Here is a 21591-nt window from a genome sequence, read left to right on the forward strand (position 1 = left end):
GGGACAACCTGATTCCCCTGTGTCTACCCCAGCACTTAGAACAGTGCTCTGCACATAGTAAGCGCTTAACAAATACCAACATTATTATTATTATTATCCCCATTTGACAGATGAGGTAACCGAGGCACAGAGAAGTGAAGTGAATTGCCCAAAGTCACACAGCTGGCCAGCGGCGGAGCTGGGATTAGAACCCATAACCTCTGACTCCCAAGCCCGGGCTCTTTCCACTGAGCCACGCTGCTTCTCAGACCTACTGTGTGACCTTAGGCAAGTCAAGTGACTGCTCTGTGCCTCAGTTTCCTCATCTGTAAAATGGGGATTAAGACTGTGAGCCCTATGCGGGACGGGGACTGTGTTCAACCCGATTTGCTTGTATCCACCCCCAGAGCTTTAGTACGGTGCCGGGCACACAGTAAGCGCTTAACAAATACCATAATTATTATTATTATCAGCTTTAAGGCACTCGGTCAGCTCTCCCTCTCCTACCTTCCCTCGCTAATCTACTACACTCCGATTTATACACTCCACTCCTCTAACACCAACATACTTTCTGTATTTCGATCTTGTCTTTCCCCTCGCCGATCCCTTGCCCCCATCCTCCCTCAGGTGTAGAACTCCGTCCTCCCTCATATTCAGGGCATCCACCACTCTTCCCACCTTCAAAACCTTTCTAAAATCACATCCCCTAAAATCTAAAATCACGAGAAGCAGCGTGGCTTAGTGGAAAGGGCCCGGGCTTGGGAGTCAGAGGACGTGGATTCTAATCCCGGCTCCGCCACCTGTCTGCTCTGTGACCTCGGGCAAGCCACTTAACTTCTCTGTGCCTCGGTTACCTCATCTGTAAAATGGGGACTAAGACTACGAGCCCCACGGGGGACAACCAGATTACCTCACATCTACCCCAGCGCCTGGCACGGTGCCTGGCACATAGGAAGCATTTAACAAATACCATGAAGCAGCGTGGCTCGGGGGAAAGAGCAGGGGCTTGGGAGTCAGAGGTCATGGGTTCTAATCCCTGCCGCTTGTCAGCTGTGTGACCTTGGGCAAGTCGCTTCACTTCTTTGTGCCTCGGTTCCCTCATCTGTAAAATGGGGACTAAGACACGTGGGTCAACCGGATTACCTCGCATCTACCCCAGCGCCTAGAACAGTGCTTGGCACATAGGAAGCGTTTAACAAATACCGTGATAATTGTTATCATGATCTCCTCTAAGAGGCCTGTTCCCACAAAGCCCTCGCTTCCCCTATCTGCCCCCTGCTCTGCCATGATGATGCACTTGGCCACTTCTCCTCTTAAGTACTTCGTTACGCCAGTCCCACAGCAGTAACGTACGTATCCTTATACTCCACTATTTCCCCTTTCTGGAATTTATTTTAATGTCTGTCTCCCTCCCACATCCTGAGAACTCCTTCTGGGCAGAGATCACTTCTACCAACTCAATTATATTGTACTTTTCCTAGTTCTCTGCATGCCATAAGCACTCAATAAACACCGCCGATGGACTGATTTTCCACCCCTCAACCTTCTCTCCTCACCCGGCTCCCAACAATAAATTGGGTTCCTCGGGCCAAATGTGGTTACTTATGACTCAAGAAATCTGGCCAGGAGGTAAGATTGGGCAGAGGAGAAATGGGGAGGGCCAGTTCAGTTCTGCTTAGCCTTGCCAATTTTGGATTCTAAGCTGAAAGTTTCAGAAAAGCAGCCTTCCACAACCCTTTTATCTTCTCTCCTTGTAGTAATCCTACTCAGTGAAGAGGGACCTTGGATACCATTTCCACCGTCATGCTCAGATATTGGAGAATTTCTGAAATCTTGGTTCTCGAATGGAGCGAGCACACCTGACTCTAGATGATCCCAGTACGGATTATTCAGTTTCTACATCGTCCAAACTCCTGTTTCTTCTCCCCAACCCGTCTGCTCCCCTGCCTTTGGGCAAGGAGAAACTCACCTTATTCTATTTGGGGTTGGAAAAAAAACCTAAATAACCCCCAATTTGAATTAATGATGATGAAGTGAGCTTTTGAAATCATTTATGAATTTCATTCATCCCAACTATCTTGGCTCCAGCTACCACTGACCATTCTTCTGTAATCTTTGTTTTGGCTAATTAAGGGTTTGTTTATCTAGTGTCTCCTACCCCAACCTAACCTTAAATGTCTTTATCTTTTTCAAAGATTTCCTCTCTAGACTCTAAGCTGTTGTGGGCAGGCCTGCCCGCAACTTATCTACCAACTCTGTTAAATGGTGCTCTCCCAAGCGCTTAGTACATTGTTTTGCACACAGTAAATGCTCAATAAATACAGTTAACTGCTTGGTCCATATCTTAAATGTGCCCAACAACTGGGATGGCATTTGTCCTGAAAGGTTTAGCCGTTCATATCTTTTTAGAAGCAGTGGTTACTGATCGAGACCCTCAGTCTCTCTCTTTCTCTCTCAAGGTCCCTTCCAGCCAGGTGATTTTAGGGATTTTCATTAAATACGGCTTTGGGAGTGAGGAGTCGAAGCCGGTCGGCCCTTGGCTTTGACCCCGGACAGTCTTAAAAAAAACAAAAAGGTATTTGTTAAGTGTTTACTATGAAGCAGCGTGGCTCAGTGGAAAGAGCCTGGGCTTGGGAGTCAGAGGTCATGAGTTCGAATCCTGGCTCCGCCACTTGTCAGCTGGGTGACTTTGGGCAAGTCACTTGACTTCTCTGTGCCTCTGTTACCTCATCTGTAAAATGGGGATGAAGACTGTGAGCCCCACTTGGGACAACCTCATCCCCTTGTATCCCCCCACCTTGCAGCACCCCCAGCACTTAGAACAGTGCTTTGCACATAGTAAACACTTAAAGACCATTATTATTATTATTGTTATTATTATTACTAAGTACCGGGGTAGATAAAAGCTAATCAGGTTGGACACAAATCCCGGCCCCACATGGAGCGCACAGTCTTCATCCCCATTTTACAGATGGGGTTACTGAGGCATGAAGAAGAGGCATGAGGCATAGAGAAGCAGCGTGGCTCAGTGGAAAGAGCACGGGCTTTGGAGTCAGAGGTCATGAGTTCGAATCCCAGCTCTGCCACTTGTCTGCTGTGTGACCTTGGGCAAGTCACTTCACTTCTCTGGGCCTCAGTTCCCTCATCTGTAAAATGGGGATGAAGACTGAGCGCCCCACGTGGGACAACCTGATTCCCCTGTGTCTACCCCAGCGCTTAGAACAGTGCTCTGCACATAGTAAGCGCTTAACAAATACCAACATTATTATGAAGAAGTCAAGTGACTCACCCAAGGTCACACAGCCAACAGACTGTGAGCCCGTTACTGGGCAGGGACCCCCGGCCCTCGTCCTATTGCTGACCTGGAACGACCTCCCTCCTCACCTCCGCCAAACTAACTCTCCTCCCCTCTTCAAAGCCCTACTGAGAACTCACCTCCTCCAGGAGGCCTTCCCGGATTGAGCCCTCCCTTTCCCCCTGCTCCCCCTCCCCTCCTCCCCACCCTCTGTTCCTCCGCCTTCCCCTCCCCTCAGCACTGTGCTCATTTGTATATATTATTTATTACCCTATTTATTTTGTTAATGAGGTGTACATCCCCTTGATTCTATTAATCTTGATGTTGTTTGTCTTGTTTTTGTTTTGTTCTGTTTCGCTTTGCCGTCTGTCTCCCGCGTTTAGACTGTGAGCCCGTCACTGGGCAGGGATTGTCTCTATCTGTTGCCGAATTGTCCATTCCAAGAGCTTAGTACAGTGCTCTGCACAGAGTAAGCGCTCAGTCAGTACGATCGAATGAATGAATGATTGTCTCTATCTGTGGCCCAAGTGTACATTCCAGGTGCTTAGTACAGTGCTCTGCACAGAGTAAGTGCTCAATCAATATGATTGATTGAATGAATGAATGATTGCCTCTATCTGTTGCCGAAGTGTACACTCCATGCGCTTAGTAGAGTGTTCTGCACAGAGTAAGCGCTCAATAAATACGATGGAATGAATGAAGAGCAGATATGGAATTAGAACCCAGGTCCTGCTGACCCCAGGCCCGAGCTCTTTCCATTAGGCCATGCTCTTGGGCTGTGGACAGCTACTGCTGCTCATCCCTGACCTGACAATAATAATAATAATAATTATGGTACTTGTTACCATACACTGGGGTAGATACAGGGGCATCAGATTGTCCCATGTGGGGCTCAGTCTTCATCCCCACTTTACAGATGAGGGACCTGAGGCCCAGAGAAGTGAAGTGACTTGCCCACAGTCACACAGCGGACCAGTGGCGGAGCTGGGATTCGAACCCCAGCGCTTAGAACAGGGCTCTGCACATAGTAAGCGTTTAACGAATACCAACATTAAGACTGTAAGCCCGTCATTGGGCAGGGATTGTCTCTATCTGTTGCTGATTTGTCCATTCCAAGCACTTAGTCCAGTGCTCTGAACATATTAAGTGCTCAATAAATACTATTGAATATTATTATTAGAACAGTGCCTGGGAAATAATAACAATAATAATGTTGGTATTTGTTAAGCACTTACTACGTGCAGAGCACTGTTCTAAGCGCTGGGGTAGACACAGGGGAATGAGGTTGTCCCGTGTGAGGCTCACAGTCTTCATCCCCATTTGACAGAGGAGGTCACTGAGGCACAGAGAAGTGAAGTGACTTGCCCACAGTCACCCAGCTGACAAGAGGCAGAGCCGGGATACGAGAAGCAGCGTGGCTCAGTGGAAAGAGCCCGGGCTTGGGAGTCAGAGGTCATGGGTTCGAATCCCTGCTCTGCCACTTGTCAGCTGGGTGACTGTGGGCAAGTCACTTCACTTCTCTGGGCCTCAGTGACCTCCTCTGTAAAATGGGGATTCACTGTGAGCCTCACGTGGGACAACCTGATGACCCTGCATCTACCCCAGCGCTTAGAACAGTGCTCTGCACATAGTAATCGCTTAACAAATACCAACATTATTATTTAATAAATGCCATTAAAAAAAAAAGAAAACCCCAAAAAGGACGGTGAGAGGACAGCCTTCTGAGGGAAAGCTCCCTCCCCAGGCCCTGAATGGCTGCCCTCAGACCCCAGGCCTCCCATAGGCCTTTGCTGTGGATGACTAAGAAGCATGAGTCGAGGTTGCCGGCCAAGAGCAGGAGCGTGGGGGAAAAAAAAAAAGGGTGGAGTAATGAGAGTAATGAGCCCCGTCCCACCATGGCCCAAGGGCCGAGAGGGGGTTGGCGGGGTTGGTTTGGGGGGGGGGCCTGGGCGTTGCCATAGAAACTGGCCAACACGGCCGCCATGACACCTCCCCTATCCCCCCCCCCCTTCGTCCCCCTCGGGGCGCGCGCGCGCCTGGGCGCTTGGTGGCGCGAGCCGGCGAGGGCCGCGGGGCGCGCGCCCGGGAGTTGGGTGGCGCGAGCCGGGGAGGGGCGCCTGCGAGCTTGGTGGCGCGAGCCGGGGAGGGGGGGCGCGCGCCTGGGAGTTGGGTGGCGCGAGGGGGGGGGGGGGGGCGCGCTTGCTTGTGCGCCTGCGCAGTCCGGCGTGGGGGGGAGGGGGGCGGTGGGGGACGATGGGCCGGGCGGGGAGAGGGGAGGCGGCAGCCGGGGGCAGTTGCGGGGGGAGGCCGGTGCGGGGCGCTGTGGGGCCCGGCCGGCCGCCCGCTGTCCGTCGGGGCCTGGGCCTGGGCCGGCGGCAGACGCGGCCTGCGCCGCCCACGGAGGACCGGACGCCGGACGGAGGACGGGACCGGACACCGGGCAGGACCGGACACCGGGCGGCGGGACGGACCGAAGCCCGGGCACCGGGACCGGACGCGAGCCCCGACCCCGGAGCCCCCGCCGGAGCCGCTTGGGCCGGCGGAGGAGGCGAGGGGGGCACCATGTTCTCCCTCAAGCCGCCCAGACCCACCTTCAGGTCTTACCTCTTGCCAACGCCGCCGCCGACCCAGGTATCACGGGGGGCTCCTCTTCCTCTTCCTCTTCCTCTTCCTCCCCCTACATCCCCGAAGCCCCCCGCCAAATGCCCTCAGTCTCTTCTCCCCCCTCCCCGCTCCCCTTTTCCCCTGTGCCATCCTTCTTCTCCTGGTCCGTGTCCCCCCTTTTTCTCTTCTTGTCCCCTGTGCCCCCCATTCTCCCGAACCCTGGGTCTCCCTCCGTCTTTGCTCCTGACCCCTGGCTCTCCCCCTCCCCTATTTTTCTTAACTCCTGTGTCCTCCCCTCCCCTATTTCTCTTGACCCCTGTGCCTTCCCTTCCCCTACTCTCTTGCCCCCTGTATCTCCCTCTCCCCTATTTTTCTTAACTCCTGTGTCTCCCCCTCCCCTATTTTTTGCTTAACTCCTGTGTCTCCCCCTCCCCTATTTCTCTTGACCCCTATGCCTTCCCTTTCCCTACTCTCTTAACTCCTGTGTCTCCCCCTCCCCTATTTTGCTTAACTCCTGTGTCTCCCCCTCCCCTATTTCTCTTGACCCCTATGCCTTCCCTTTCCTTACTCTCTTAACTCCTGTGTCTCCCCCTCCCCTATTTTGCTTAACTCCTGTGTCTCCCCCTCCCCTATTTCTCTTGACCCCTATGCCTTCCCTTCCCCTACTCTCTTGACCCCTGTGCCTCCCGCTCCCCTATTTTTCTTAACTCCTGTGTCTCCCCCTCCCCTATTTCTCTTGACCCCTGTGCCTTCCCTTCCCCTACTCTCTTGCCCCCGTGTCTCCCCCTCCCCTATTTTTCTTAACTCCTGTGCCCCCCCCCACTTCTCTTGACCCCTCTGTCTCCTCCTCCCCTATTTCTCTTGCCCCCTGTGTCTCCCCCTCCCCTTTTTCTCCTGACTCCTGTGTCTTCTCCTTCCTTGTTCTTCTGGTCCCTGTCCCCCTTTTTCTGCTGACCCCTGTGTCTCCCCCTCCCCTTTTGCTCCTGACTCCTGCACCTCCCCCCTACCCCCCTTGTTCTTCTGGTCTCTGCCCCCCCTTTTTCTCCTGACCCCTGTATCTCCCCCTCCCCTTTTTCTACTGACTCCTGTGTATCCTCCCTTGTTCTTCTGATCGCTGTGTGTCCCCCCTTTTTCTCCTGAACCCAGTGCCTCTCCCCTTTTTCTCCTAGCTCCTGTGTGTCTCCCCCCTCCCCCCACCTTGTTCTTCTGGTCCCTGTTCTCCTTTTTCCCTTGGCCCCTGCGTTCCCCCCATTCACCTGCCTCCTGTGTCTTCCCTCCCCTTTTTCTCCTGACCCCCTTGTCTCCCCTTCCCCCTTTTCTCCTGGCTCCTGTCCCCCCCTTCTTGTTCTTCTGGTCCCTGTCCCCCCTTTTCTCCTGCCTCCTGTCCTCCCCTCCTTGTCCCCCCTTCTTTCCTACCTCCTGTCTCCCCATTCTTGTTCTTCTGGTCCCTGCTGCTCCCCCTTTTCTCCCAACCCCTGTGTCTCCCCCCACTTTTCTCCTGGCCCTGTGTGCCCTCCCTCCCCCCGCCCCCATTCCCTTGTCCCATCCCCCTGGGCCCTCCTGGTCCCCCAGCCCCCCACCTTGTCCTTCTGCCCTCCTGACCCCCAGTGCCCCCGTGCCCCCGTGCCCCCCGCCTCCTCCCACCCGGCCCGTTACCGCCCTGAAAACTCTGCCAAATCCCACAGCCACCGGAGAGCCAACATTGTTCGGCCTGCCAACCCTTCCCGGAGGTTGGGCCACACACTCCTCTGCCCTCTGCCCTTCCCTGCCGTCCCTGCCCTCTGCCCTCCCCTGCTCTCTGCCTTCCCCTGCCCCCTACCCCCGCCCCCTGCCCCCTACCCCCTGCCTTGCCCTCTGCCCTCTGCCCCCTGCCCTCCCCTGCCCATTGCCCTCCTGCCCTCTTTTGCCCTCTGCCCTCCCCTGCCCTCTGCCCCCTGCCCCCTGCCCTCAGGGCGCCCCCCCACACACCCACCTGCCCCGCAAAGCCTCCACCCCCTCTTTTATCCTGCACACAGCGCTCCGCACAGCACTCCGCACACCGCCACCACTAAATACCCAGGATCGATCTCAACCGCTCCCCGGAGCTTCGACTCCTAGGACGGGCCTCTTGGCACAATCAACCTGTCTTCTAATGTTCGCCCTGACTTCTTTTCTTCCCCGCTACCTGTAACGGATAGCATCAAAACTCAAAAGTTTAAGTGATTAAGGCATTTCTTCCATCTTACTCTTAGGTCTTTGTATACAAAAAAAGAAAGGATTTTTAGGTAGGTGGATTTAATCGTTAGATAAAGTGTATTCGCAGTGAGCACAGGACATTTTTAACTGCAGTTTCTCGAATGCCCCAAAAAAAACAAACCCAAAACCAACCCTGACATCAACTTAAAACTTCCTATGCTAATATGTTTCAGGCTGAAGACAAGAGCAACGCGGAACCCAAGATTAAAAAACTGGAGCCCGTGCTTTTGCCAGGTAAACATTAATCGAGGTTTAGCGATACCGGGACAAGGTCGTTTAAGTCCGAATTCATTTCCTTCGGAACAAATAGTATACATTTTTCCTTTTTCTTCCTCGTAACCTCTCCGACTCTGATTAACTTATCACACTTGCACTCTTTTATCTTTTGGCAGAATCAATTGTGCGCTGGGCACGGAAACTGAAAAGGTTACCGATTTTCAGGAGTTGTCGTCACTTTCTTTTTGGTTAAGTTTTTAAACTGCTTGGTAGGGGAAGTAGCCTCCGATGCTTGATGATGATTTTCATCCCGTGGTACAGAGGAGCTGCAGAGTAGGTTCCCAAGAATTTTATCCCCAGATTTAGTTAATTTGAATGTTGAACAGTACTGCAGAGTTGCAGATTAAGCTAGTCACTTTTCAGAGCGGGTGTTCATTTTTCCCGGAAACAGCCTAATGACTAAGAATTAGAATTCCGACTTTCTAATCCTGGTTTCGTAACTGATTTATGTGGATGTGGGCAGATATTTGGTGTGTATGTTTCTTCATCTGTAAAAAGGTACTTGCCGCCTTCAAAGGACTATACTAAGATTTGTGAGGGTAGAGTTCAACCGATAGACGTGATCCTTGCCGTCAAGGAGCTGTCAGGCTGGCTGGGGAGACGGACAGAAAATAAAATAAGTTGCAGATAGGGGCAGCGACAGAGTATAAAGGCAAGTGCTGTGTGGGTGCCGTGAATATCAAAGTGCATTTTCTGTTGGTTCAACAGAAAAAAGCAGAAAGAGCAAACTAAACCAGAATTACTAATTATTATACACATCTTTTTTTTTTCCATTCTTTGGAAGTGAACAGATTAGCCACTTTTTCACGTCAGTGGTACTGTGTGCTTGCTGTGTGCAAAGCACTGTACTGAAATAGAAGTAACTAAGTGGCATTAAGGGCCACTTCGGGATAATCAATCAATTAATGATATGTATTGAGTGCTTACTATGGGCAAAGTGCTGTACTCAGCCCTTTGGGAAGCAGCATGGCTCAGTGGAAAGAGCCTGGGCTTCGGAGTCAGAGGTCATGGGTTCGACTCCCGGCTCTGCCACTTCTCAGCTGTGTGACTGTAGGCAAGTCACTTAACTTCTCTGTGCCTCAGTTATCTCATCTGTAAAATGGGGATGGAGACTGTGAGCCTCACGTGGGACAACCTGATTACCCTGTATCTCCCCCAGCACTTAGAACAGTGCTCTGCACATAGTAAGCGCTTAACAAATACCAACATTATTAATATTATTATATAACACAGTGGGTTAGGGTTACTCAGTCTCTGTGCCTTTTTAAAGAATTTACAGTCTAGAAGTTGTGTTGAATGCTTCAAATGAAGCTTTGTACAAGCTACTTGGCTATGTTTTTTTAGCAACGATTGCCTCTGAAATAACTCACTCAGTAATTAGGAGCAATTCTGAGAGTTGCTTTTTCTTAGGGTTAAGCTCTTCTGTTGTATGACTATTTGGAAATCTGGAAATCTGTCTTGGAATTTAAAATAGGTGATGACTGGGAGAGAACAGCTGGCTTTGCAAGACTGTAGATATTTACTCACAAATGAAGCTTTATTATAGTTCATGGTTACAGTTGTTTTTCTTGATGCTTTTATATAGCTATGTTCATTATTTTTGTCATTGTGGACAATAGAATAAACAGCCTTTGAGCCAAATGTGAACTCCAATTCAGCTCTTAGTCATTCCAGCCACTGTGAGGCATTTGACTGCTAAAATAGTCAAATGCTTATTAATGCCAAGAATAAAGCAGTATTACTAAAGTGGGCATCCGCGAGTTTTCTGAAATTTAGAGTTCTCTTTCTCCTATCTGCCCGACTAAACTGGCAAAGTTTAGTTGCATTTATATTTTCTCTAGAATATCAAAAATGTATTTTCTTTGTCGATTTTTTTTTTAAAGAAAAAAACAATCTCAACCAGAATTACTAATCATTGTGCCACATCTTTTCTTCATTCTTTGGAAATGAAGAGATGTTAGCTCCTTTTTCATATCAGTCAGTCCGATTAGACTGTAAGCCCGTCATTGGGCAGGGATTGTCTCTATCTGTTGCCGAGCTGTCTATTCCAAGCGCTTAGTACAGTGCTCTGCACATAGTAAGCGCTCAATAAATACTATTGAATGAACGAGTGCTATTTATTGAGTGCTTGCTGTATGCAAAGCAATATACAAAGAATTTGTTAGAGTACCACTCGATTGATAGGCGGGATCCCTGTCCTCAAGGAGCTGTTGGATTAGCCGGGGAGACGGACGATAGCGTAAGTTGCAGATAGGGGAAGCAACAATGTGTAAAGATATGTACACAAGTGCTGTGTGGGGTGGGTGAGCATCAAAGTGCTTAGTGGGTTCGGACCCAAATGCAAACCAGAAAGAAGGAAACATATTGTGGGCCGGTGAGAGGTTAGAAAAGGCTTCCTGGTGGAGATATGATTTGGGTGAGGCTGTAAGCTCACTGTGGGCAGGGGATATGTCTCTCAGCTCTGTTGAAATTACTCCCCCAAACACCTGGCATAGTGGAGGGCACACAGGAAGCGCTCAGAAAGTACGATTGTTTGATTAGAAGAGGGGGAGAAAGGCGGTCTGTCAGATATGAAGGGGGAGGGAGTTCCAGGCAGGAGGACGTGACTCGGGCGGTCACTGGCGAGAGAGGTAGTATCAAGAGACAGTAAGTAGATTGGTGTTAGCCAAGGGTGCGGGCTGGTTCGGAGTGGGAGAAAAGCGAGTATAGGTGGGTGAGAGAGAACTAGCTGATCGAGTGCCTTAAAACAGTGGGGAGGAATTTCCCTTTGACGTGGAGACGGACGGATGACCACTGGAGTTTTTGGGGACCGGAATGATTAAAGAAAAAATAATCTGGGCAGCAGGGTTAAGGAAAGACCGCAGAGGGGAGAGGCTGCGCGGAGGCAGGTAGTTCAGCAAGGAGCTGATGCAGTAGCCAAGTTGCGCTATGACACGTTTGGAATAGGGTGACAGCAATTTGGATGGGGAGGAAGGGACACAGGTGGTGTGAAGGTCGAACCAACAGGACTTCATGACTGGCTGAATGTGGGGGTTGACAGAGTGATGTTGAGGATGATACCAAGTTGGTTGGGCTGGTGAGACAGGAAAGATTGTGAGCACGTTGTTGGGTAGGGATTGTCTCTATCTCTTGCCCAATTGTACTTTCCGAGCGTTTAGTACAGTGCTCTAGATGTCAAAGATAGGGTGTCAGGATGACACGCAAATCCGTGAAGTCCTCTGCCCCTCCTCCCCTCCCCATTCCCCCGACTCCCTCCCTCTGCTCTACCCCTTTCCCCTCCCCACAGCACTTGTGTCATAGTTGTATATATTATTTATTACTGTATTTTATTAATGATGTGTAGATATCTATGATACTGTTGGTTTATTTTGATGGTACTGATGCCTGACTACTTGTTTTGTTTTGCTGTCTGTCTCCCCCTTTTAGACTGTGAGCCCGTTGTTGGGCAGGGATGGTCTCTACCTGTTGCCGAGTGGTATATTCCAAGCGCTTAGCACAGTGCACTGCACACAGTAAGTGCTCAGTAAATACGACTGAATGAATGGTCTGCACCCAGTAAGCGCTCAATAAATGCGATTGAATGAAAGACTGTGATGTCCTCCACAGCCGTGGAAAGTTGGCGGGAGGAGAGGGTTTGCGTGGAAAGACAAGGAGTTCTGTTTTGGACATGTTAGGTTTGAGGTGTTAGCCGGACACCTAGATAGAGGTGTCCTGCAGGCGGGAGGAAACAGCTTACAACTTGGTAAATAATCAGTGAATGGTATTTATTGAGCACTTAATGTGTGCAGGGGACTGTACTGAGCACTTGGGAGAGTACAATATAAGAATGTTGCAGACACATTCCCCTGCCCAAGGAGCTGTTTCCTCTTCTGCAGATTAAATGTTGAGGAAAAATGCCATGTCACATTACGGGGACAGTGGAGGTGGGGATGAGGTAAAAGAAATAATACTAGGGTTGATGGAGTTGAGGGAATCCTAGAGCATTGAGGATTTGGAGTCCGAGGTCATGGGTTCGAATCCCAGCTCTGCCACTTGTCAGCTGTGTGACTGTGGGCAAGTCACTTAACTTCTCTGTGCCTCAGTTACCTCATCTGTAAAATGGGGATTAAGACTGTGAACCCCACGTGGGGCAACCTGATTCCTCTGTGTCTACCCCAGCGCTTAGAACAGTGCTCTGCACATAGTAAGCGCTTAACACATACCAACATTATTATTATTATTATTAGAGATAAGGCCCAGCGGAAGCTGGGATGAGAAAATCAGGAGGACTAGAGGCAGCCAACAGGGCTAAACCCACTTTGGACTCTCTTGAACCCAGAGCTGAGCTAGGAAATAATTTAGGCACGGCAGCATCTCTTCCTGGCCTCTGGCCGCTTCTCCCGGAGCCCTTTTCATTCATTCATTCATTCAGTTTTATTTATTGAGTGTGCTGTGTGCAGAGCATTGTACAGAGCGCTTGGGAAAGTACAGTGCAACAATAAACAAGGAGACTCCTTGCCCACCCTGAGTTTACAGTCTAGAGGGGGAAGACAGACGTCAATACAAATAAAGTTAGAGAGATGTACATAAGTGCTGTGGAGCTGGGAGGGGAGATTAGCCAAGGGAGCAAGTCAGGGCGATGCAGAAGGGAGTGGGAGATGAGGAAAAGTGGGGCTTAGTCTGGGAAGGCCTCTTGGAGGAGATGGGCCTTCGATAAGGCTTTGAAGGCGGGGAGAGTAGTTGTCTGACGGATTTGAGGAGGAAGGGCGTTCCAGGCAGGACACGGGCGAGTGAGAAGGCTAGCGTTAGAGGAGCAAAATATGCAGGCTGGGTTGTGTAAGGAATGAAGCGAGGTGAGGTAGAAGGGGGCAAGGTGATGGACTGCTCTAAAGCCAATGGTGAGGAGTGTTTGTTTGATTCTGAGGTGGATGGGCAACCCCTGGAGATTTTTGAGGAGAGAGGTGACTTGTCCTGAACGGTTTTGTAGAAAAATAATCGGGGCAGCAGGGTGAAGTATGGACTGGAGTGGGGAACGACAGGAGGCCGGGAAGTCAGTAAGGAAGTCGGTGCAGTCATCCAGGCAGGACAGGATGAATGCTGGAATTAGCGCAGTAGCAGTTTGGATGGAGAGGAAAGGGCAGATTTTAGCAATGTTGTGAAGGTGGGACTGACAGGATTTGGTGACGGATTGACTATGTGGGTTGAATGAGAGGAGTCAAGGATGATGCCGGCTCTGCCACTTGTCAGCTCTGTGACTGTGGGGAAGTCACTTAACCTCTCTGTGCTTCAGTTACCTCATCTGTAAAATAGGGATTAACTGTGAGCCTCACGTGGGACAACCTGATTACCCTGTATCTACCCCAGCGCTTAGAACAGTGCTCTGCACATAGTAAGTGCTTAACTATTACCAACATCATTATTATTATGATGATGCCAAGGATACGGGCTTGTGAGACAGGAAGGATGGCAGTGCCGTCTACAGTGATGGGAAAGTCAGGAGGAGCACGGGGTTTGGGTGGAAAGATAAGGACCTGTGTTTTAGACCTGTTGAGTCTGAGGTGACGGGAGGACATCCAAGTAGAGATGTCGTGAAGGCAGGAGGAGATGAGGGAGAGAAATCAGGGCTGGAGATGGGGATTTGGGTATCATCTGCGTAGAGGTGATAGTCGAAACCTTGGGAGCCAATGAGTTCTTCAGGTTGTGGGTGTAGATGGAGAAAAGAGGGGGACCCAGAATTGAACCTTGAGGGACACCCCCCCCCCACAGTTTGGGGGTGGGAGGCAGAGGAGGAGCCCTCAGAGGAGCCTGGCTGTCTTCCTGGCCACTCCCCAGCTCAAATGGCGGTTCCCTGTTAACTGATTAGATCTCATTCAGAGGAGTCTCTGATAACCAACACTCAAAAAATTCCCCTATTTACATAGAAGGAGCTTGGTTAAGGAAGTTTCAACTCTTGGAAGAGTAACCCTTCCAGGTATGACCCACTTGCACTTTTCAGACTACATTAACCTGGCCCTTTATTGATAGAGAATTAGCGAGGACTCCATTTGGTGTGTACAGAAATGTCCGAGACCCTGGTAAAATCCTGCACTCATCTTGTGCTTTCACTCCCTCGATATGAAAGTCCTTCAGATTGGGACTTTAACATATAATCAATCCATCTAATAAAGTCTCCTGTTTATAGGGAACCAATCACAGTGAATTATTAGTTGACCAAAGACAAATATAAAAATCCCTGATGGGGACCAGGGGAACCTAAATAGAAAGTATAATAGGATCTGAGTCACAGTTCAAAATAGTTCCACCTGAAATTAATTAATGTATAAAGTTATGGTATGAGGGAGAAAAATCCTCTTCAATAGTATTTATTAAGTGCTTACTATGTGCAGAGCACTGTACTAAGCGCTTGGAATGTACAGTTCGGCAACAGATAGAGACAATCCCTGCCCAATGACGGGCTCACAGTCTAGTCGGGGGAGACAGACGGACAAAAACAAGACAACATAATCACGATAAATAGAATCAAGGAGATGTACTTTCCCATTAGTCCACCTGGACATTTTGGTACAGCTGCAAGCAAAATAATCAAATATCAGAATGATTTCTTCTTTGAATACCTTCAATCCTTATTCGCTTTCAACCATTCATTGATAAAAACCAAAATTTTTTAAAAAGGTATCATGGTAGCAGCAACGGAGGCCCCAGCAACATACCCTTTGAGAGCTACGGCTTTAGCAGGAAATAGTGATACGAGAACGAGATGGAGGCTGACCCTGTCTCTCGCCACTCCAGTCCTTATTGCACTCTGCTACCAGGATCATTTTTCTAAAATATTGTCTCCTTACACAGAAACTTCCCAAAGTTGCCCATTCCTTTCCAAAACAAGCAGAAATTCTTGGCCATCAGCTTTAAGGCACTCAGTCAGCTCGCTCCCTCCTAACTAACTTTGCTGGCCTCCTGCTGCAAGCCAACCCACACACCTCACTCCTCTAACATCATCCTACTGACTATATCTGTCTCACCTATCTCACCACCTACCCCTTATTCATTTCCTGCCTCTGGCCTAGAGCTCCATCCCCTTTCATATACTACAGACCACCAATGCTCCCCCCACGCTCCGCTTTCAAACCCTTACTAAATTCACATATCCAAGGAGCCTTCCCAGGCTAAGCCCTCGTTTCTGTTACTCGCTCCTCCTTCTTATAATAGATAATAACGTTGGCATTTGTTAAGCGCTTACTCTGTGCCGAGCACTGTTCTAAATGCTAGGGTAGATACAGGGTAATCAGGTCGTCCCACGTGAGGCTCACAGTCTGAATCCCCATTTTACAGATGAGGGAACCGAGGCACCGAGAAGTGAAGTGACTTGCCCAAAGTCACACATCTGACAGGTGGCGGAGCCGGGATTAGAACCCATGACCTCTGACTCCTAAACCCGGGCTCTTTCCACTGAGCCACGCCCATTCACTTGGATCTGTACCCTTTAGGCACCGGTTGTTCAGCCCACTCTCGGCCCCGTAGCACTCATATCCATGATATATTTTAATATCTGTTTCCTCTTGTGATTTGTATGCTCCTTGAGGGCAGGGAATGTGTCTACCAACTCCTGTGTTGTCCTCTCCCAAGTACTTATCACAGTGCTCTGCACAACAGTAAGCACTCAATAAATGCCACTGAATGATTGATGACCTGGTCACTAGTCAAATTCAGTAGAGGAAGTTTTCCACTTTCATTTTACTGCATCAGCACCCTCACGGACATCTCTGCCTCCAGGCTTTCTCCTCTCCAGTCCTTACTTCACTCTGGATCATTTTTTAAAACACTGTGCTATGCATGTCTCCCTACTCCGAAACCACTGATAGTTGTCCATTCCTCACCAAATGGAGCAGAGATTCTGGGCCATTGACTTTCACGCTTTCCCTCGGCTCTCTCTTCTCTCCTTACCCTTGCTCCTGGCTCACATTCTTCATTCCTTTATTATAGTATTTGTTAAGTGCTTACTGTGTGCCAAGCACTGTTCTAAGCGCTAGGGTAGATACAAGGTAATCAGGTTATCCCACGTGGGTCTCACAGTGTTAATCCCCATTTTATAGATGAGGTAACTCAGGCACAGAGAAGTTAGGTGACTTTCATTCATTCATTCATTCATTCAATAGTATTTATTGAGCGCTTACTCTGTGCAGAGCGCAAAGTCAAACAGCTGATAAGTGGCGGAGCCAGGATTAGAACCCACGACCTGCTACTCCCAAGCCCGGCTCTTTCCACTGAGCCACGCTGCTTCTCATGCCGGACAACGCACTGTGACTCAGTCTCATCTCTCTGGCCACTGACCCCTTGCTCACGCCCTCCCTTTGGCCTGGAACCTCCCTCCTCCTTCACGTCGGACAGACCGCTGCCCTTCCCATTTTCGAGTCTCCACCCTATTGACATCTCCTGGAGGTCTAATCCCTCATCATCACATCCTATTTTGCTTCCACCTGCCACCCACTCCATCCTCCCACCGTCTCTCCCCTTGCATTTACGTACATCTCTTTACAATCTTTAGCTTCCACCTAGCTGTAATTTATTGTAGCGTCTGTCTTCCCTGCTAGGTTGTCTGGTCCTTTGAAGGCAGGGATCGTGCCTTCCTTCTCCGAGGTGCTTTCCCAAGCACTTAGTAACATGCTCTGTAGTGAGTGCTCTATAAATTCTACTGATTAAAAGTTGGCCACCCTATTGTGGAACCTCTGTGATTCAATTTAATCACGGTAATGTGGAACTATTTAGTCATCTGTAATTGCATAAGTATATCTGGGGTCATTTTGGTTAAAACGGGATATCTGACTTGGAATCACGAACTTGTTCTGCAGTTATAAAATTGCACCTATGAGAAAATTGGCTCTGATTTATAAAGTTCTGGGCTTTAAGGCACAGATTTCAGGAACCGATTGCACTATAAATCCAGGAACTGCCGATACGTTATTTAAAAATCCATTTAATAAGAACCAGAAGACAAAAATCAGTGTCTGATTTAAGTTCAGTACTTCTTATGCTCATGTGAGATGGGTCAGTGTAGCATATAATAATAATTATGGTGTCCATCAAGCATTTACTGTGTCCAGCACTTTTCAAGGCACTAGGGTAAGTACAAGTTTCTCAGGTCAGACACAGTCCCTGTCCCACATATGGCTTACAATCTAAGTAGAAGGGAGAACAGGTATCTAATCCCCATTTTACAGTTGAGGAAATTGAAGCACAGAGAACATAAGTGATTGCCCAGGTTCCTACTACAGGCAAGTGGCAAAGCCAGGATTAAAACACAGGTCCTCCGACTCCTGGCCTCTCTTTCCACTAGGCCCTGCCGCTTTCCTATGTTTCTAATTCTTTATAACTGGAGGATTAATGGAGGGGTTTTGATTTACTTTGGATTGTGATAGAGGTTTAGCACTATTCAAAAATTCTTCTTACTGATTTGATCATTTGGGAGAAAGGGGATCCTTAGACACATGTAGCTGTCATTTGCATTTGAAGCAGATATGATTGACAGTAAAGTGTGTGTGTGTCTGTCTGTCTCTCTCCCCGAAAATGCCAATGCAGGATCCACAGACCCAGCTGCCTTGGATACACAAAAAGGCTCGTGTGTTCTGTTTTGCTTGTTCATCACCCCTGGCACTGTTTTCCCTTTTGCCTCTTCGTCTTTTCATGCAAAGCTTTTGCACAGAGAGCTGCTCTTTTTTTGAAGTCAGGGCTCCGTGCAGGTCCATTCTCTGCAGTTGACTGCTGCCTCAATTGTTTTTCTGAAAATTCATCCAGATCCTCAGAAACCTCCAGTGGTTGGCCATCCACCTCCGCATCAACAGGAACTCCGTACCATCGATTTTAAAGCACTCAATTCTCTCTCTCTTACCAAACCTGGCTAGTTTCCTGCTGCAACCCAAGCTGCACACGTCGCTCCTCTAACGCCAGCCTGTTTTCTGTACCTCGATCTTATCTATCCTGCCGCCAGGCCCTTCCCCACATCCTCCCTCTTACCTGGAATTCCCTCCCCCCTCATATCCACCAAAGTCCACCACTCTTCCCGCTCTCAAAATCAATGAAAATCACATCTCCAAGAGGCCTTCTCAGATTAATCCCTCATTTCCCCTATTCACGCTCCCCTCTGTGTCGACTATGCACTTGGCTGTGTATCCTTTAAGCATTTGATATTCCCCCCAGCCCCATGATACCTACTACTACTAGTCATGGAAATAATAATGACTTCTGTAAAGCATTTTTTAGGTGCCAGGCACTGTACTAAGTGCTGGGGTAGATAGCAAGATAATCATTCCGGTTGGACACAGACCATGTCCCATATGGGGCTCACAGTGTTAATCCCCAATTTTTTTGTTATTTACAGATGAGGTAACTGAGGCACAGGTAAAGATCACACAGCAAGCAAGTGGTGGAATCAGTATTAGAACCCACGTCTTTTGATTCCCCAGGCCCAGGCTCTTTCCACTAGGTCATGCTGCTTCTCATATCCTTATGCTCTTTCATTTCTCTTAGCTGTAATTTATTTTAATGTTTGACTCCCCCACAGATTATAAACTCATTATGGGCAGGGATTGTGTCTGCTACCTATTGCATTGCACTCTCCCAAGCACTCAGTACAGCGCTCTGCACAGAGTAAGCGCTCAATAAATATCATTGATTGAAATGACTGTCAGTTTTCAGCTGGAATGCGGCATTGCCTGAGGTTTTATTTTACCGTGTCCTTAAAACACTTCCTTGGCCCTCCCTGCTTTTGGTTTTCCAGTTGCAACTCTCCATACAGCAGCTCTTCAGGTATTCTACTGACATTCATTCTCATATCCCATTTCCCACCCAGCGAATGTGTAAGGTGAGCGTAGATTTGATGCTAAGATACAGAGTTAGGTTCCAGAACTTCATTGTTCATGATTCTTTGAAATATATACAACAAAGCAGGAGTTTGGTTTATGTGCATCTTTTGTCAATTTTATTTGCTTTATAAAGGAGAAAAAAAGGTATTAAAATGACTTCCTTTGGGTCTTACCCATTTTATTTATGCCAGTCTTTCTATTCATTCATTGTGTTCCATAAACAAATTCCAACAAGCCACTCACGTGGACCTTAGGCGAATACATTCATTTTTGTGAATTCATTTTTATTAAAAGATAAATTCCAGGTACCTAGTTGTACAACAATTAGGGATTGTCAAAAGAGTTTTTATTACAGAACATCTTAAAATGAATCTGTTTGACAACTGAATCTCACTCCCTTTGTCGTTGTGAGTCACTTGCTTGTCATTACTGACCACTTAGTATGTGCAGAGCATTGTACTAAGAGCTTAGAAGAGTACAAGAGAATAAGTGAACATAATCCCTGCCCTCAAAAATCTTACAGTGTAGATGGGGAGGGACAGACATTAAAATACAGGAAGGGGAAGCAACTGCCTGGTTACTTATCTTGATGTCTGTCTTCCCCCCCTTCTAGACAGTAAGCCCGGTATGGGCAGGGATTGTCACTTTATTGCTGAATTGTACTTTCCAAGTGCTTAGTACGGTGCTCTGCACACAGTAAGTGCTCAATAAATGCAATTGAATGAATGAATGAATTGAATATTAGGATAAGAACATAAGTGTTTGTTGTCTGTCTCCCCCCGTTTAGACTGTGAGCCCGTTGTTAGTCAGGGATTGTCTCTGTGTGTTGCCGAATTGTACTTTCCAAGCGCTTAGTACAGTGCTCTGCACACAGTAAGCACTCAATAAATACGATTGAATGAATGAATGTATGAAAGTGCTGTGGAGGAGGTTGTGGGGGTGATGATGTGCTTAGTGGGCTCGGACACAACTCCCTTGGGCTTCGCAGGAGAGAGAGAGGATAAGGCGAGGAGATGAGATTTGGCAGGAAAGGCTTCCTGGAGGAGATTTAATTTTAGTTCATTCAATAGTATTGAGCACTTACTGTGTGCAGAGCACTGTACTAAGCGCTTGGAATGAACAAGTCGGCAACAGATAGAGACAGTCCCTGCCCTTTGACGGGCTTACAGTCTAATCTAGTTGGGCTTCTCAGATCAATCATATTTGATCGCTTACTGTGCGCAAAGCTCGGTATTAAATATTTGGGAAAGTACAACATAACAGAGTTAGTAGATGCATTCTCTGCTCAGAGAGGAGAGAGGAGATGAGTGGTCTGACACTAAGGGGCAGGGTTCCAAGCAAGAGGTAGGGCTTGAGCAACGACTCAGTGGTGAGAGGGTCAAGGACAAGGTAGACTCAGGAAGTAGGTTGGTACAGGACTGACAAAGGCCACTTGTCAGCTGGGGGACTGTGGGCAAGTCACTTCACTTCTCTGGACCTCACGTACCTCATCTGTAAAATGGGGATGAAGACTGTGAGCCTCACGTGGGACAACCTGATTACCCTGTATCTACCCCAGCGCTTAGAACAGTGCTCTGCACATAGTAAGCACTTAACAAATACCAACGTTATTATTATTATTATTCAAGTGCGAGAGAACTGATTGAATGCCCTAAAGCCGACGGTGAGGAGTCGGATGCAGCGCCAGATGGACAGCCATTGGAGGTTTTTGAAGAGTAGGGACATGGGCCCAGAAGGCTGCTTCTTTTTTTTGTAGAAAAATGATGCAGACAGCAGAGTGAAGTATGGATTGGAAAGAGGAGAGGTTGAAGGCAGGAAGATCAGTGAGGAGACTGATATAATAATCTTGAAGGGATATCCCGAGTGGTCGGACCGGTTTGGCAGTTCAGATGAAAAGAAAAGAGCAGATTATGGAGAAGATAGTCATGAAGGTTGACCCGATTGGCTTTGTGGACTGATTGAATAGGTGGCTTGAAGGAGAGAGAAGAGGAAAGGACTTGCGAGCCTGCCAGGATGGCGGAGTTGTGAGAGGAATAAGACGTGGGGGAAGAAAGCGAGTTCAGTTTTAGATGTGTTGAAGTAGAGATGTCCTGAAGGCAGGATGAAGTCCAGGTTTTCAGACAAGGTGAGAGGTGGGGGCTGGAGAGGTAGATTTGGGAGTCATTTATTTTTATTTTATTCTTTTAATAGTATCTAAGCAGTTATTAATAATAGTGATGGCATTTGTTAAGCACTTACTATGTGCAAAACACTGTTTTAAGCGCTGGTGAGGATACAAGGTGATCAGGTTGTCCCACATGGGACTCAGTCTTAATCCCCATTTTACAGATGAAGTAACTGAGGCCCAAAGAAGTGAAGTGACTTGCC

At 48.4% G+C, this 21591-nt stretch overlaps 1 protein-coding gene across 2 annotated transcripts in view; it reads left to right on the forward strand.

Moving 5' to 3' along the window:
- Window positions 1-5623: 5623 nt before the first annotated feature.
- MTMR10 (myotubularin related protein 10) overlaps window positions 5624-21591 on the forward strand; it is a 53738-nt gene continuing 37770 nt past the window's right edge. For both annotated transcript variants that reach the window (XM_029065658.2, XM_029065659.2), the window contains exons 1-2: window positions 5624-5905; window positions 8287-8347. In XM_029065658.2, coding sequence (XP_028921491.1) covers window positions 5837-5905; window positions 8287-8347 — 130 coding nt within the window. In that variant the 5' untranslated portion in view covers window positions 5624-5836. The remainder of the gene's footprint in view (window positions 5906-8286; window positions 8348-21591) is intronic.

This window comes from Ornithorhynchus anatinus, chromosome 5 (genome assembly GCF_004115215.2).
Source record: "Ornithorhynchus anatinus isolate Pmale09 chromosome 5, mOrnAna1.pri.v4, whole genome shotgun sequence".
In the NCBI taxonomy this organism is placed as follows: Eukaryota; Metazoa; Chordata; class Mammalia; order Monotremata; family Ornithorhynchidae; genus Ornithorhynchus; species Ornithorhynchus anatinus.